At 38.5% G+C, this 14419-nt stretch overlaps 1 protein-coding gene across 4 annotated transcripts in view; it reads right to left on the minus strand.

Moving 5' to 3' along the window:
- TATDN1 (TatD DNase domain containing 1) overlaps positions 1-14419 on the minus strand; it is a 37994-nt gene that overhangs the window by 20127 nt on the left and 3448 nt on the right. For 2 of the 4 annotated variants that reach the window (XR_004043450.2, XM_030875760.3), the window contains exons 2-6: positions 7591-7656; positions 6973-7022; positions 2898-2961; positions 1223-1366; positions 1079-1121 (exon numbers count right to left, since the gene is read on the minus strand). Coding sequence is in view for 3 of the 4 variants with exons in the window: in XM_030875760.3 (XP_030731620.1) it covers positions 1079-1121; positions 1223-1366; positions 2898-2961; positions 6973-7022; positions 7591-7656 (367 nt within the window). In the remaining variant the exon portion in view is untranslated. Of the gene's footprint in view, positions 1-1078; positions 1122-1222; positions 1367-2821; positions 2962-6972; positions 7023-7590; positions 7657-14419 lie in introns of all 4 variants that reach the window. The other 2 variants (XM_030875762.3, XM_070044040.1) reach the window with 1 other exon arrangement.

Here is a 14419-nt window from a genome sequence, read left to right on the forward strand (position 1 = left end):
TGGGATTGCGTGTGTGGGCAGGGGAGGGAGTGGGAGGAAGTACACTTCTGGCAGGTATGGTTAAAAAAGTCCCTTCAGGCCATCAAGCACTGGCTTAATCAAGATCATATGACAAGAAATAGTTAATTATTAAATATTATGAGACAGCTAGATGGTATCTTGAGAGAATTTGATCCAGACTCCTCTTTCATGTATGAGAAACTAAGCAGGATGGAGGGTTGTTTATTCTTAAATGGCTCCAGGAGCAGATACTATACCTTATTCATAGTTTTGTATACTATGAGTATACTATGAGTTCCCAGCAGTTTCTAGCACATATTACTCCATAAATATTTGCTGAATAGATGAATAACTAAATTAGCCTCCTTTAGAAACTCATTTTAATGTTTTACCATCTTGACAATTAATACACTGTTTTTGAAATTCAACAAAATGCTTATGTCTTAAATTAAGCCTATAACATAATTTTTCTTTTCAGCCTTCAACACTACCCACCAGTCTGGTGACAGGAGTTCCAACTAACAGCTACAGGCAATGGGTTGTAAGAAGTCTCTGAGGCTTGTGAGCTTGGAGTTTCCTCAGAAGCCACCACTCCCAACATGGATCCTATGAAAGGATTCTCAGGTTCCAAACTGACAATATTCAACACCCAGCAAGAGTAAAATATGCTTTTCTAGCTTTGGTGATTGATCCTATAATCTCTTTTTATTAATAATATCTTTTACTCTTAAATCATATGCCCCACAACTGAATTTAATTCATTTTATTGGAATGGTTCATGTATGAATGCTCTTATTAAACAAACAAAAATCGAAAGTCTATCACGTAAACTCATCCCTGTTTCTACCATTAAAATCAAGTTAAATGGTTAAACAATTAGGGAACTATATGCTTCCATACCTTATGAATTCCACTCAAGTACGCATGGAATTTGTTTCACTTAACTTTTAATATACAAAGGGAAAAACAAAAAAGCCTCATGCTTAATCTAACTACATTCTGAACTGATAAAATCTACTTAAAATCACCCTTAAGATTTTACAATACGATAATTTCTAAAGACAACAAATTTCCTTACTTGAGCTGAGTACCTTTAGGACAAAACTGCAGTCGGTCAAAATCTTTAAAAGATAAAAAAGAATCAATAATTACTCATGACTTGTACACAACAAATCAATTATTTTCAAACAAAGTCACTCTAACGGGATAAGTTGGCACTTACCAAGTCCACATTCCCCTATTGCTACAACTTTCCCCTTGTTGTTTTCAGCGAGATTTAGTAACTCCATCAAGTAAAGATCAGGGTTATTCTTTTCAAATTCATCACATCTTGTAGGATGACACCCAACTGTACTGAAAAACATATCTAGCACAAAATAATGTCTTAGGATTATTTTCAAAATATTTTTTCATATTTAATATGCAAAAATGATATAATATCAAATAATTTCAACTGGTCAGTTTTTAACAATACCCATAAACTAGTCAAACTACCAGAATTGCACTGGGTTAATCACATAAGAATTTTTGGAATACTAACAAAGTAGGACATGAATATGACAATTGCCTTAATGTACTGGTAAAAATAATTCAACTCTTCCAAAGTTTGGTATTTACTGAGCCTTCTGAATGGAAAATGAAACAATTTCTTAGGTAATGACATTTCATTCTACAATTTTATCTTTAATATTCACTGTTTACGTGACTCAGGTTTCATGTAATAACAGTTAAAATGCACTCCTTTCCCTTAAAAAGGGTAACAGAGGTGGAAGTAGGATTCATTTTTCTAATAGAAAATAAAGCTCACTTATTTGGAGGCTGTACTTTGGTATCTTAATTGTATGGAACACAAGTGTGAGGTTGAAAAGGGCTTAAAAAGCTTAAGGCGCTTGCACCTGATGAACCCATGGGAGAGACCTGTTGCCTTCCTCAGGCTCCCACGAATATGTTCATGCATAAAAGGCGCTTTTAAAGCAGTGAGGTAGCAGGTATACGCAGAGGAGTGGAAAAGGGTTGACAATGGAGATCCGAGAACTTTTAAAAGCATATCTGTTTGGGGAATAACAAGTATGCAAGATAATATTCTTATACACATCAAAAGCTTCTGGGAAGATGATTATTTTTATGACTTTAATCACTAAGAAAAAGTGTCAGTGGATCCTGAAGAGAAGTATGCATTTTAGAAAGATTTCAATAAAAAACAGCTTTTAATGAATAAACCAGTATTTTGAAAAATAACATGGAATGCCTAATTCTTCAGTGTCTAGCACATGAAGTATGCTCCCTGCTGCTCCCCAGCAAAAAACAAACCAAAAAAAGGTTAGGTACATGAATGCCAGGTAAAGGAGGTGTTTTATGTAACTAGGATTCTTGTAGGAATCAACTCCAAAACTTTACAGACTTTAAATAAATGCAAATATATGAACATAAAGTGAGCACATGAGGGATTATATATTATATTATTATTTGCATTCCTGGGGCCTTGCACAGTGTCTCTGATCTGCATGATGAATATTTATAAATATTTATAAATGATAAATGATCTTTCACAGCCTAAGTTAAAAAAGAGCAAATAAAAAGCAATTCATATCTTAAACACATTATGGCATATACACAAAAATTCTACATCAGGAATATCTGAGGTTAAATTTTATGCCTAGTGAACTTAATTCTCATTAACTGAAATCTTAAAATAATCCTTATTAAATACAAGAGGGTTCATCAAGCATCTGATATAACAATGGGCACTTTCAATTTTTTCATCTTAATCGTGTTACACTGAAATTGGTCTATCTTCCTGTTGTGTCTACAGTATCTGTACCTGAGGCAGTTCTCAGAAAGACTTCTTCAAAATAACTTAATTCACATTTTGGGGGGTAAAAGTAATATGAGGATACCATTTGTCTGTGCCAAATGCAGTGCATCTTTACTGTCTTGTAGATTTCCACCTGTAATCACAAACTGAAACAGAAAGAAATAAGTCCACTTTAACAGGGTGTCAACCAGTTTCCCAAACGTGCTTTCCTGCTGCTTTTTTCCAGAATGCTTCTCTCTCTGTCACATACCAACCCTCCTTTAAAAATTCAGCTGAAAGATCACCTCCTGTGCAGAGTGGATCCTGAATACCCTCTCCACGTGCGCACACACGCACACACACATACACACACTACAAAGAATTTGTGACTCCTACTAAAATGTATTCACATGTCTGTCTTTCCTATTAGACCACGAGTTTCTTGAGGACAGAGATCACATTAGGAAAGAATGAATAACTAAGAACTTCTGAATTTAGAATTTTGTTAATCTAAATTAGAGATTCAATAGTGTTGACTAAACAGTTCTCCAGGTGTGGTCCTGGACTCTCCAGGGGATATGTTAGGTCAAAACTATTATCATAATACTACTAAGATGTTATTTGCCTATTCACTCTCACCTGTCACGCGTGTGCAGTCAAGTATTCCAGAGGCTACATGATGTGTAACATCACAAAAGACTGCAGCAACAGATATGAAAGCTCAGCAGTCTTCTATTAAGTCAGACATTTAAAAGATATTTTAAAAAATACAAATTCCACTCATGTCACTAAATGTTTTTGGTTTAGAAAATACTTTTCATAAAAATATGCTATTTATTTTACATAATGGTCTACTGTTTTAAAATGAATTAATATATAGATACAGTTGACCCTTGAACAATGTGGAGGTTAGGGGCGCCATTGAAAATCTGTATATTACTTATAGTCGGCCCTCTGTATCAGGGGTTCCACATCTACATATTCACCCAGCCTCAGGTCACGTAATACTGTAGTATTTACCACTGGAAAAAAATCTGTGTCTAAGTGAACTCACAGTTCAAACCAGTGTTATTCAAAGACAACTGCATTTAAAACTTTTCTGTTTTAATCTCTAATACAATATATATCAATAGATAGAACCCACATAAGAGCTCTTTAGGGTCCTCAATAATCTTAAAGAATATGAATAATCACTGGATTAATGTATATTGATAAAATTCTTTGTAGGGAAATGTATAGCTCTTGGCAAGGAAGCCCTTCTACAGAGGTAGCTATCAGAGTCCACTGCCGTTAGAACACCATCTTTGCTAACCTGTTTAAGGGAAAATGTCACTAAAGAGCTATGTGTTGATGGTGACTACTGAGGCAGTGCTGCTTAAGTGCACATTCTTCTGAAGAAGTGATTTAAACACACTGAGGTATATATTTTAAAGCATACTTCAAGAGACTCACTGAGCTAAAATGAAGAATTCATTCTAGGTACACACGTAAATAGAACACACAGAAAACACAGGAGATAGTGCAAATGATAAACAGACATTTTCACAGAGTGATAAACTTCTGAAATGATAGACACTGAGTATCTATTCTGCCTGTAAAACATAGTATATATTAACAAAAATATTGAGAAAACTATTGTTTACTAACACTACCTAATTCTTTAATAAAGGATGAGGTGGGGACTTCCCTGGTGGCACAGTGGTTAAGAATCCGCCTGTCAATGCAGGGGACACGGGATCGATCCCTGGTCCCAGAAGATCCCACGTGCCGCAGAGCCACTAACCCCGTGTGCCACAACTACTGAGCCTGCGCTCTAGAGCCCACGAGCCACAACTACTGAGCCCGCATGCCACAACTACTGAAGCCTGCGTGCCTAGAGCCCGTGCTCTGCAACAAGAGAACCAACCGCAATGAGAAGCCCACACACCACAATGAAGAGTAGCCCCCACTCGCCACAACTAGAGAAAGCCTGCGCACAGCAACGAAGACCCAACACAGCCAAAAATAAATTAATTAATTAAAATAAAATACTCTGTAATGTCCTATATGGGAAAAGAATCTAAAAAAGAGTGGATATATGTATAACTGATTCACTTTGCTGTACACCTGAAACATGTTATAAATCAACCGTATGCCAATAAAAATTAAAAAAAAGGATCAGGTGCCCACATCCAGTTTTCAATTATGTAAAATAGTTTGTAATCAAATCTAAGGACAAGACTAAGGGACATATACTTTCCTCTCCCAGTTTACGATGATGATGACGATGATGATGACGACAATGACAGCTTCCACTATAAACATAATAAATGTTGCTTACTTTATGCCAGGTACAATATCAACTGCTTTGCATTCTATATTTTATTTAATCTTCACAACAATTCTGTTTATTAGCTATTATTATCATTCTTGATTTAGGGATGAGAAAACTGAAGTCTAGAGAGATGAAGCACCCCAGGTTACAAAGCTCTGAAGAAGGAAGCTGGGGCTGGAACCAAGGTTTGTGATGCTGTAACTGTGCTTTTAATCACTACCATAAAGCTACAAGGCATTGGATTAAATTTCAATTTGGAACCATGTCCAAGTAAATTTGATTTCAGTTCTTCAGTTCAGTCATTCCTAAATCCATGTGGGTGTTATAAATGTTAAGATTAAACTATTCTGACACACGAAAACTGTCTACGAAAAACGTCTCCTGCCATATCAGTCAACGCAGGATGTTATGGTCATCAAGCCCTCAGCCACTGCAGCCGTCTCAGACTGTGCACCCTGAGGAGACTCAGGATGGCGAAAAACAGGATACTTGCTCTAGATAGTGAAGGTGCACATCAAAGGAATGATTTCAATGAGCCCAGACTCTTGCATCTTCCCATATGTAGAAAAGTGCTAAATTCATTAACTTGAGATTTTTTTCTTTAACTAGGAGTAATCTTTTGATGTTCCACTACCTGTTTTTTTTTGTTTTGTGTTGGGTTTTTTTGGCGAAACTCCCATATATCCTGGCTCCTCCCTTCCCTCTTCGGAGCAGTCCCTCAGAGCCACCTGAGAGGATTAGGCAACTACTAGTTGCCTCTTAAGAAGCCTGGTAATTCAGCAAGTATGCCAAATAAAACATAATTCTCAACCTTTAGGTTGTGCAGTTTTTTTCAGTTGACAAAATTTAGGAGCTTGGTATTTCAGAGTTTGCAGAAAAACATTTTATAAAGTGATTTACCAAGCAAAGAATGACCACATAATGAGAAATTATGTTGTAACTTTTATCCTTATTACTTCTGAATAATAACTAATATAATTTGGAGACTGCAGAACTCATTTAGCCAGGAGTATCACTTTTTAAAACTGAGGTTTATTTAACTTAGAAACAGTAGCTACTAAGTGCCGTGACACACTATGGAGCGTAATCTTTTTTTTTTTTTTTAAATATTTATTTATTTGGCTGTGCTGGGTCTTAGTTGCGGCATGCGGGATCTTTTAGTTGCTGCATGTGGGATCTAGTTCCCTGACCAGGGATCGAAGCAAGGCCCCCTGCTTTGGGAGCGTGCAGTCTTACCCACTGGACCACCAGGGAAGTCCCCTTTGGAACTTAATCTTATTTCTTGTGTGCATGTGTGGGCTAGCTTGCTACTTAAAAAAAATACTGATTAAAAAGAAGTATCTATTCAAAAAATTTGACACCAAACTAAAATTCTTTTGCTTAGAACACTCTAAAAGTAGTAGGAATTCTCCCGATTATCAAATTACCACCATAAAAATTAAAGTGTTCTCTCAGTTATTTGAAATGTTATAGTATAAAAGCTAAACTTGGTGATTAGATACATGTCTTTTTGATGATTGCTTACTTCTAACAAACGCTAAATTGTTACAAAATCTACTAACAGTTGCCTCTTAAGAAGCCTGGTAATTTAGATGGGTTTTAAAAAACTTTTCCAGGGAGACTTGGCCATTTACTACACTTCTGATCACATGGAAGATCCACTCACAAGGTTTGTGTCTCTTAAATTGCTGAGAACAGAATATTTTGATATTTTATTTCATTAACTTGATAATATTACATGTTGACGATACATATCACAAAATGCTAAATGTGGTTTGGCTTTCTCTTCTTTTCTGCAGTATTTTAACCAAAATTTAGTTTTTTTAAAAAAAAACCCATAAGGGTAACAAAAATGAAATGTTACCTTTTTAACACCAATCTGAACAGCTCTCTCTATTACATCCCGTAAGTCATCTGTAAAAGATGAACCCCACATTAAGAAAATGTAACTATAAATTCACTTACCCATAATTTAGTTATCCTTTATTGAAAGAAAAATACATAGAAAAATCATATTTACTGAAGTCAAATCAATACTATTTGATGAGTGCTTATCATATAAGCAAAGACCTAGCGATACTTTAAAAAAAAAGAAACCCATATAAGGCAAAATAGATGAACAGTTATCCATTCAATTGTATTTTTATTCTGTTGACCACAAAGGGGAAAAGTCTGTTTGGCTTTATGGTTTGCCTTTTATGCATATGGTTATCTAAAATTCTATATTCAAAGTTATAAACTTCTACAGATAAGAAGGGCTTGATAACACTTTGTTGTAATAGGTATTTTATAAATGTTCATGATCATGTTTTACCAATATAGCTTATATGTGTTTCACTTTGTTTATAGTTTTATCCAAGATGCATAATAAATTCTTTAATATTTCAATTGTAAGAGTGGGTGAAGCTTCTTATGGTCTCCCTTGAGTCAGAAAGTTTGTCTTCACAGATAAACTATTTACCTTAATAAAAGAAACATTTACCTTGATGCTTTTGAACCCCCCTATAAATTCCTCTGAACACAGGATCTGTCAAGTTGATACCAATGTCTGTAGAAAGCAAAAATAAAACACATGATCATTAAGAGCCTCTATTTGAAACTTTTACTTTAAAGAAAAGTCCTGTTACTAACCTTTTCATTCACACATTCATTCATTCAAACAAAATCTAAGTGCCTACTGTTTGTCAGTCACTATGCTAGACACCTGGGATATAAAGATGAAAGATATTAAGTCCTGCTCTCAAGAAACTCACTGTAGAATTGGGAAGGCGTTCCCATTAACAATTAAGAAATCACAAGTAGATACTAGCACGGTGGGACACAGAGGAGGCCCACCAACTTAGTCTGGTAGTTAGCCCATAAGGGGCTTCCAGAAAGAATGGATTCTTGAACTGAATCTTAAAGGATGAGTTGGAATTACCCAGTAGAAGACAGGAAATTGCAGATAAGAGGAAGCAGCAGAAGGAAAGCTTCTGGGGTCTGAAATAGCACGGTGATCATGGAGAGCTGTTACAGGCTGTTCTGACTGGTGGAGAGAAGTGTAGGGAAGGGAGCGACCAGAAAAGGGCAGACTCAGCTATGTTACAGACACTTGTCTTTAAAATACCAGATGCAACAGGAAGCACTGATGGCTTCTAAGATTTGTATTCTGGACATCTCATTCTGGTGTCTTTGTAGAAGGTGGGATTAAAGGGGGCAAATGGAGTCAGGATAGTTTACTTGGAAACAGGCAAGAGCTCATATCTGCAATGAAGAGAACCTGAATTAGGGTAATACGAGTGGAGACGCAGAGAGGGCAATAAATTATTTATTTCCTTTATTCACCAAATACTTAGGAAGACCAACACTATGTCAAATACTATGTAAGGAGTTAGGGGGTGATGAACAAGACCTGACGCTTGGTCCCTGCCTTCCAGGAATTCAGTCTATATGGGAACTACAAATAATTCGTGATATATAAGAAGCTGGACTGTGAGCAACATGAGGCAAGAAATGTTTATCTTCTTCAATGCTGTATCCCTAGAACCTAGCACGATAGCTGGTATATAGTAGGATCTCTATACACTTTTTTTTAAAAAATTTACTTATTTTTGGCTGCGTGGCTGCGCGTGGGCTTTCTCTAGTTGCGGCGAGCGGGGGCTACTTTGTTGCGGTGCGCAGGCTTCTCATTGCAGTGGCTTCTCTTGTTGCAGAGCACGGGCTCTAGGGCACACGGGCTTCAGTAGTTGTGGCTCGCGGGCTCTAGAGCACAGGCTCAGTAGTTGTGGCACACGGGCTTAATTGCTCCGTGGCATGTAGGATCTTCCCGGACCAGGGCTTGAACCCGTGTCTCATGCATTGGCAGGTGGATTCTTAACCACTGTGCCACAAGGGAAGCCCTCTCTATACACTTTAAAGCCTGTAAATAATTATTTTACAGCTTTGTGCTTTGGAGCACAAAGAAGTAGCACTAACAGTTTTGGCAAGAATGACGAAAAAGGGTCACATTAAGAGCTAGATCTTGAAAGCTAAAGCTTAGAAGCGGACAAACAGAAGAGGCATTCTACATACAGGTGTGTGTAGGTACACACCGCATCCGGAGAACTGGAAGAGACTCACTGTGCCTGTGGAGCTGAGGTTCACAATGCAGAGCGATTCTGCAGTGCCTCTCTTCTTCTAACCTCTCCCCTCCCAGCCTTCCCCCACCCCAACATTCAGCAATGTCTGTATTCATTTCTAGTTGTCACACAGAGGGGAGTGCAATTGGCATCTAGGCTTGAGGCCATGGGTGCTGCTAAATATCCTACAATGCACAGGATAGCCTCTCACAACAAAGAAAAATCTTACCCCCACACCAAGTGCTGTTCTTGATAAATCCTGCTGCAGAGTATAAGGCGACGAGGGGAATAACGAGATGTGAAGTCAGCTTGTGATGGCCATGGGCAACAAAAACACCTTCCCTATGTAAAATATACACCCTTTAGCTTTTAGCACTAGGAGAACCTCCAAGTTCATGGTTGGGTAGGACAGTTGCCTACCCACAGACCCCCAAATTATTTCTGCTGAGTTTCAGCTGCTTCTTGGTATATTCTCACTGATTTCTACCAAGCTAGCCCTCCACAAGCTGTGCTGCTTCAACATTAAGCCAGACCTTGAAAGATGAATGGGAATTTGGAAAATCCAAGAGACAGTGGGGAGAGTATTCTAGTCATTTGTAACAGCAAGAGAAAGGCACAATGCAAAAAACTTCAAAGATATTTGGGCAACAGCATATATGTCAATAGAGGGTAGGACATGAATTCACAATTGATACCCTTTATAGGGCTATTAACACACAAATGTTACCGAATACTATAAATACAACGTAGGGGTTCAGTGGAATGGCCCAAATCACAAGAAATCAGCATCTACTTTCTTTTCAAGTAAGGAGGGGCAGACTGAGAAAAGAACCCAGGGAAGGGTGCAGAGGTCTTTCTGCCTGCAATACCCCTTCATACGCTCAGTCTACGGTCACCCGCCACGGATGGGCATTAGGAACACAGAAACGGCCTGTGTCTCTTCTGGCCCATTTTATTTGTGCAGCAAAGAGATCAGAATTTTTCTAAAGCAATCTTTTGCTAGAAAACAAAGTGAAAAACAAATGAAACAGCAAGCAAATTTAACTAGTGAACTTTATGATACTAATTTTAAAAGCAAATTGAAGATTAACTTGGAGGCTCAGTTTATGAAGCCTTCCCGTGTCCCTGTCTCAACCCTAACAGGAATGGATGCTAAATCGTTCTTCCATGCTCTGAGGCCAACTCCAGGTGATGGATGCTGCTGCTTCTTAGAACCTACCTCTTCCTGACATGGGTCAGTCTTTGAGGCCCCGAGTCATTGTGTACATCAAAGATCTATATTCAGCTTTGGACCCAGGTGAGCCTTGGGCTTTACGATATCCTGCACTGGCTCAGCCACTAATTTCTTCCTTTTTACGTAAGAATCTCTTGTGACTTATAGCTCTTGGCCCTTTCCTTTCTGACATGTGGTTTGCCTGAAGTGTATTCCCCAGCCAGTTATTAAAGCTGCTTTCTATCCTCTGATGAATAGGCTGCTTCACCTTAGTCAAGTTTGGTGAAGGGGCTCAGGATGTCACTCCAAAATATGCTGCTTTGCCATATTGGTTATTTTGAGCTGAAGGCACTTAAGAAACAGCAAATGCAGGAAAGGATCCCTAATCTCTCCTTTTCTACCTAAAATAGGTCATAAAATTTCCCATGAGAAAGGTACTCTCCCTGTACCAGGAAGAGAAGAACATTCTTATCACCAGAGACTGGGAGTCAAGTGGAAATGGATCTGTACAACCAAACCCAAAATAACTCCTATCTTCCATTAGTTTCCCCATTTTTTCCTAGTCACTGTCCCACAATTTGCATAACTTAAGTCCCTTTGTCTTATCACATCCCCACTTGGCCTTTCGGTAAGCTTTCTAGTCTAAAAGCTTCTTTGGGTCTTCATTTTCCTTTTGAAAACTCCCATGTATGTGAAAAAAAAAAAAAAAAAGTATGCTTTTCTCCTGTTAATCTGCCTTATGTCAGTTTTATTCTTAGGCCCAGCCACAGAACCTAAGAGGGTAGGAGGAAGTTTTTCCTCCCCTATGCAGGCAAGTAGCTTCTTTTTCTGGACACTGTGATTCACTTCTGTCTCCTCTCTCCTATCCTGGGTGGCCTCTGGGCCTCTCACTCCCCACCCACCGACTCCCCAGAAAACACCAACAGAGTGATTAAGATAATTAACAAGTCAACTTAGAGGCGTCAAAGAAAAGTTCAAATTGATCATCAAAAAATATTCAATCTGTGAGCAACTTCCAAGAAATACAATAAAATGGGGAACTGCAGTTTTGGAAAGAGAATGGGCTTTGGAATCAGAATTCTTGGAATTATGACTCATCAGCTGAATGATCTGGGGGCAAATGAGTAGGCCTCTGAGCCTCAGTTTCCTCACTAATAGGGAGGGTGGGCATAAAATTTCTCCTTCCAGGAGTGAAATGTGGCTCAAATTGGAAAATGAATGTGAAAGTATCTTGCAAATTAAAAGCCTTATAAAATGTAATTATTAGTAGTATTATTATTACTGGACACAGTATAAATTCTGTAACATGCGAACAACAAATGGAATTTTAGTCAACATTAGCTATACTGTCATACTACCTTAAGTGGTTAACACTCCCAATCAAGACCTCATTATTAAATAGCCAAATGTAAGTCAGTTTGGTTATGATTCAGGATGCAACCACGAAAATAAACCAGTCAAAGTCCTATTTATTTAACTTGTCGAAATGTTCTGATATATAAGGGACAGTATCTTTTAAATTCAAAAATTCCTATCAGATGTATGCCTACTGTCAGTAAACTAAAAAAATTAAATCCTGTACAAACATCGACTTCTAGCTTGAAAAACTAAGTACATGAGAGGTAAGGATGAGAGAGCACGACAGGAAGAAAAAAAGGCAAAGCAGAAAATCACTAACTCTGATGGGGGGGGAATACTGAGGGATTCATACATTTAGTGGCATGCCATCTTATAAGGATAAGCAATGTTTCTTTTCCATTAATTTTCTCCTTAATTAGCTGGCTTTAAAAGCATTACTGCATTACTGCTAAAAACTGTTGCCAGTATTAATGAGTTTTATTTTTCAAAACAATAAAAGAGTGGAAAACTGTTTGTAACCAAAAGAAAAATACATCTCCAAACTGATGCCTCACTGGTCTCAATGAATCATGTCATACCACTGTCACCATGATCTAGGGATACAAAGGGACAGCAAGTAGAGAATTTACGATTGTTTTAGCCTTTAGATATAACTTCAAGTTTACAGGAAATAAAAGCGATTAGAGAACAAGCTAACCACCACTACATGGCAGACCAAGTTGCTTCTGCAAGGCAGTGCCATGAAGAAATGCGCTAGATCAAGGGGTTGGCAAGCTACGGCCTGCGTGCCATTGTCTATTTTTGTTTGCCCCTAAGGTAAGAATCGTTTAAAAGTTGAAAAAAAAAAGTCAAAAGAAGAATAGCTCTTATGACATGTAAAAATTATAAGAAACTAAGGTTTCACAGTGTTCACAAAGTTTTATTGGAACATGGCCACACCCATTTGTTTATATAGTATCTATCTATGGCTGTTTTTGAGTGACAGGTCAGAGTTGAGTAGTTGCAACAGATGTATAGCCTGCAAAATAAAAAATATATATCATATGACCCTTTAAGGGAAAGCTGGCCAACTTCTGTGCTAGATTCAAAATCTAGGACACTCAAATACATGGCTCCAGATTGGATATTGTTTTGGACAAGACCACCTTGTAAAAGAGGCTCCAGAGAGATCCTTTGCCCCTTCTTCCATGTGAGGACACAGTAAGAGGGCACCAGCCACGAACCAGGAAGAGGGTCCTCACCAGAACGTAATCATGCCAGCACTCTGATCTTAGATTTCCCAGCCTCCAGAACTGTGAGAAGTAAATTTCTGTTGTTTATAAGCTACCCAGTCTGTGCTATTTTGTTACAACAGCTCAAAACGGACTAAGACAATCTATGGCATCACCTTCTCTCTCAATCTGTATATACCAAGTAGGTGGATTTTATCTCCTAAGCTCTCAATCCGTGCACTTTTTTCCATCTCCACTACCACCATAACACCTGAAGCAACCAACTCCAGCTTGGATGCTACTCTGACCCCCTTTCATTCTGTTCTCCACCTGACTGAAGGTTTCTTTTCATTCATAAATCAGATCATGGTACTCTTACCTGTCACTCCTGATACACCCTTAACACGGTAGGATTTTAGCTCTGCAAACCTCTAGCTGATTCTGTACAATTCTCCCTCCTCCCTCAACCCCTTCCCCATTTCTCTCTGCTCCAGACCCGCTGGTCTTCTTTCAGTTTCTCAAAAGTGCTATGCACCCTTCTGCCACAGAATGTTTGCACAGGCTGTTGTATTTGGAACCTTCCCCCTGCCTTTCTTTGCCTACTTAACTCTTAATCTTTCAGAGCTCAGTCCAAGTGACACTTCCTCAAGAAAGCTTTTTCAGACCTCCCAGTCTAAGTTCTGTTCCTCATCAAACGCCCAGAGAACCATATTCCTTTTCTTCAGTGCCCTCTTCTCTGTCACTGTGGTAAAGTCATTAGTGCACTTAAGAGGCTGTCTCCACCACTAGACTGTAACCTAGTTTCTACCCACCACTGAGTCCTAGCATTTAGCACATCAGGTGGCACACAGCAGAGATTCAGTAAATATTTGTAGAATGAATGAATGAATGAATGACCAGGTTGCTCAAGGGAATCCAAGACAGGGAATAGAAAATAAGGTCCAGTCCCTAGTGAGATGGGATTTGTAAGAGATGGCCAGCAGCCCCAATCAGCCTGCTTCTAGGGACACAGGGCAGGATCAGAATCCCGTTAAAGTAACACAACTACTGATAAATCTTAGATACCTAACAGCCCCCAGCTGGTTGGCCCCAAGGGGTAGTTGCTACTAATTACTGCCAGCTGCTCACTGGCTCATTTGGTGGGAGGGAGTGCAGAGGCTACTAGTTAGGAATCACCTTAAACCTATGCTTCTCAAACGAGGGGTATTCCAGAGTATGTAACACCCTGAGATTCCCTGGAGTATCAATTTTACTTTGGAAGATTTAGGGGATAAAATATCTTTTAATTTTAAAAGGGCACTGTGTTATTTCAAAGTTAAACACAGGACATCCAAAGAAATGTTGTAAATGCATCCAGATTTACACATCACTGCTGCCACCCCATCACCCCTGGGGTATACTCCACTCTATGTCCTTAAGTGACCTTTGGTG

The sequence above is a fragment of the Globicephala melas genome, chromosome 17 (genome assembly GCF_963455315.2).
Source record: "Globicephala melas chromosome 17, mGloMel1.2, whole genome shotgun sequence".
In the NCBI taxonomy this organism is placed as follows: domain Eukaryota; kingdom Metazoa; phylum Chordata; class Mammalia; order Artiodactyla; family Delphinidae; genus Globicephala; species Globicephala melas.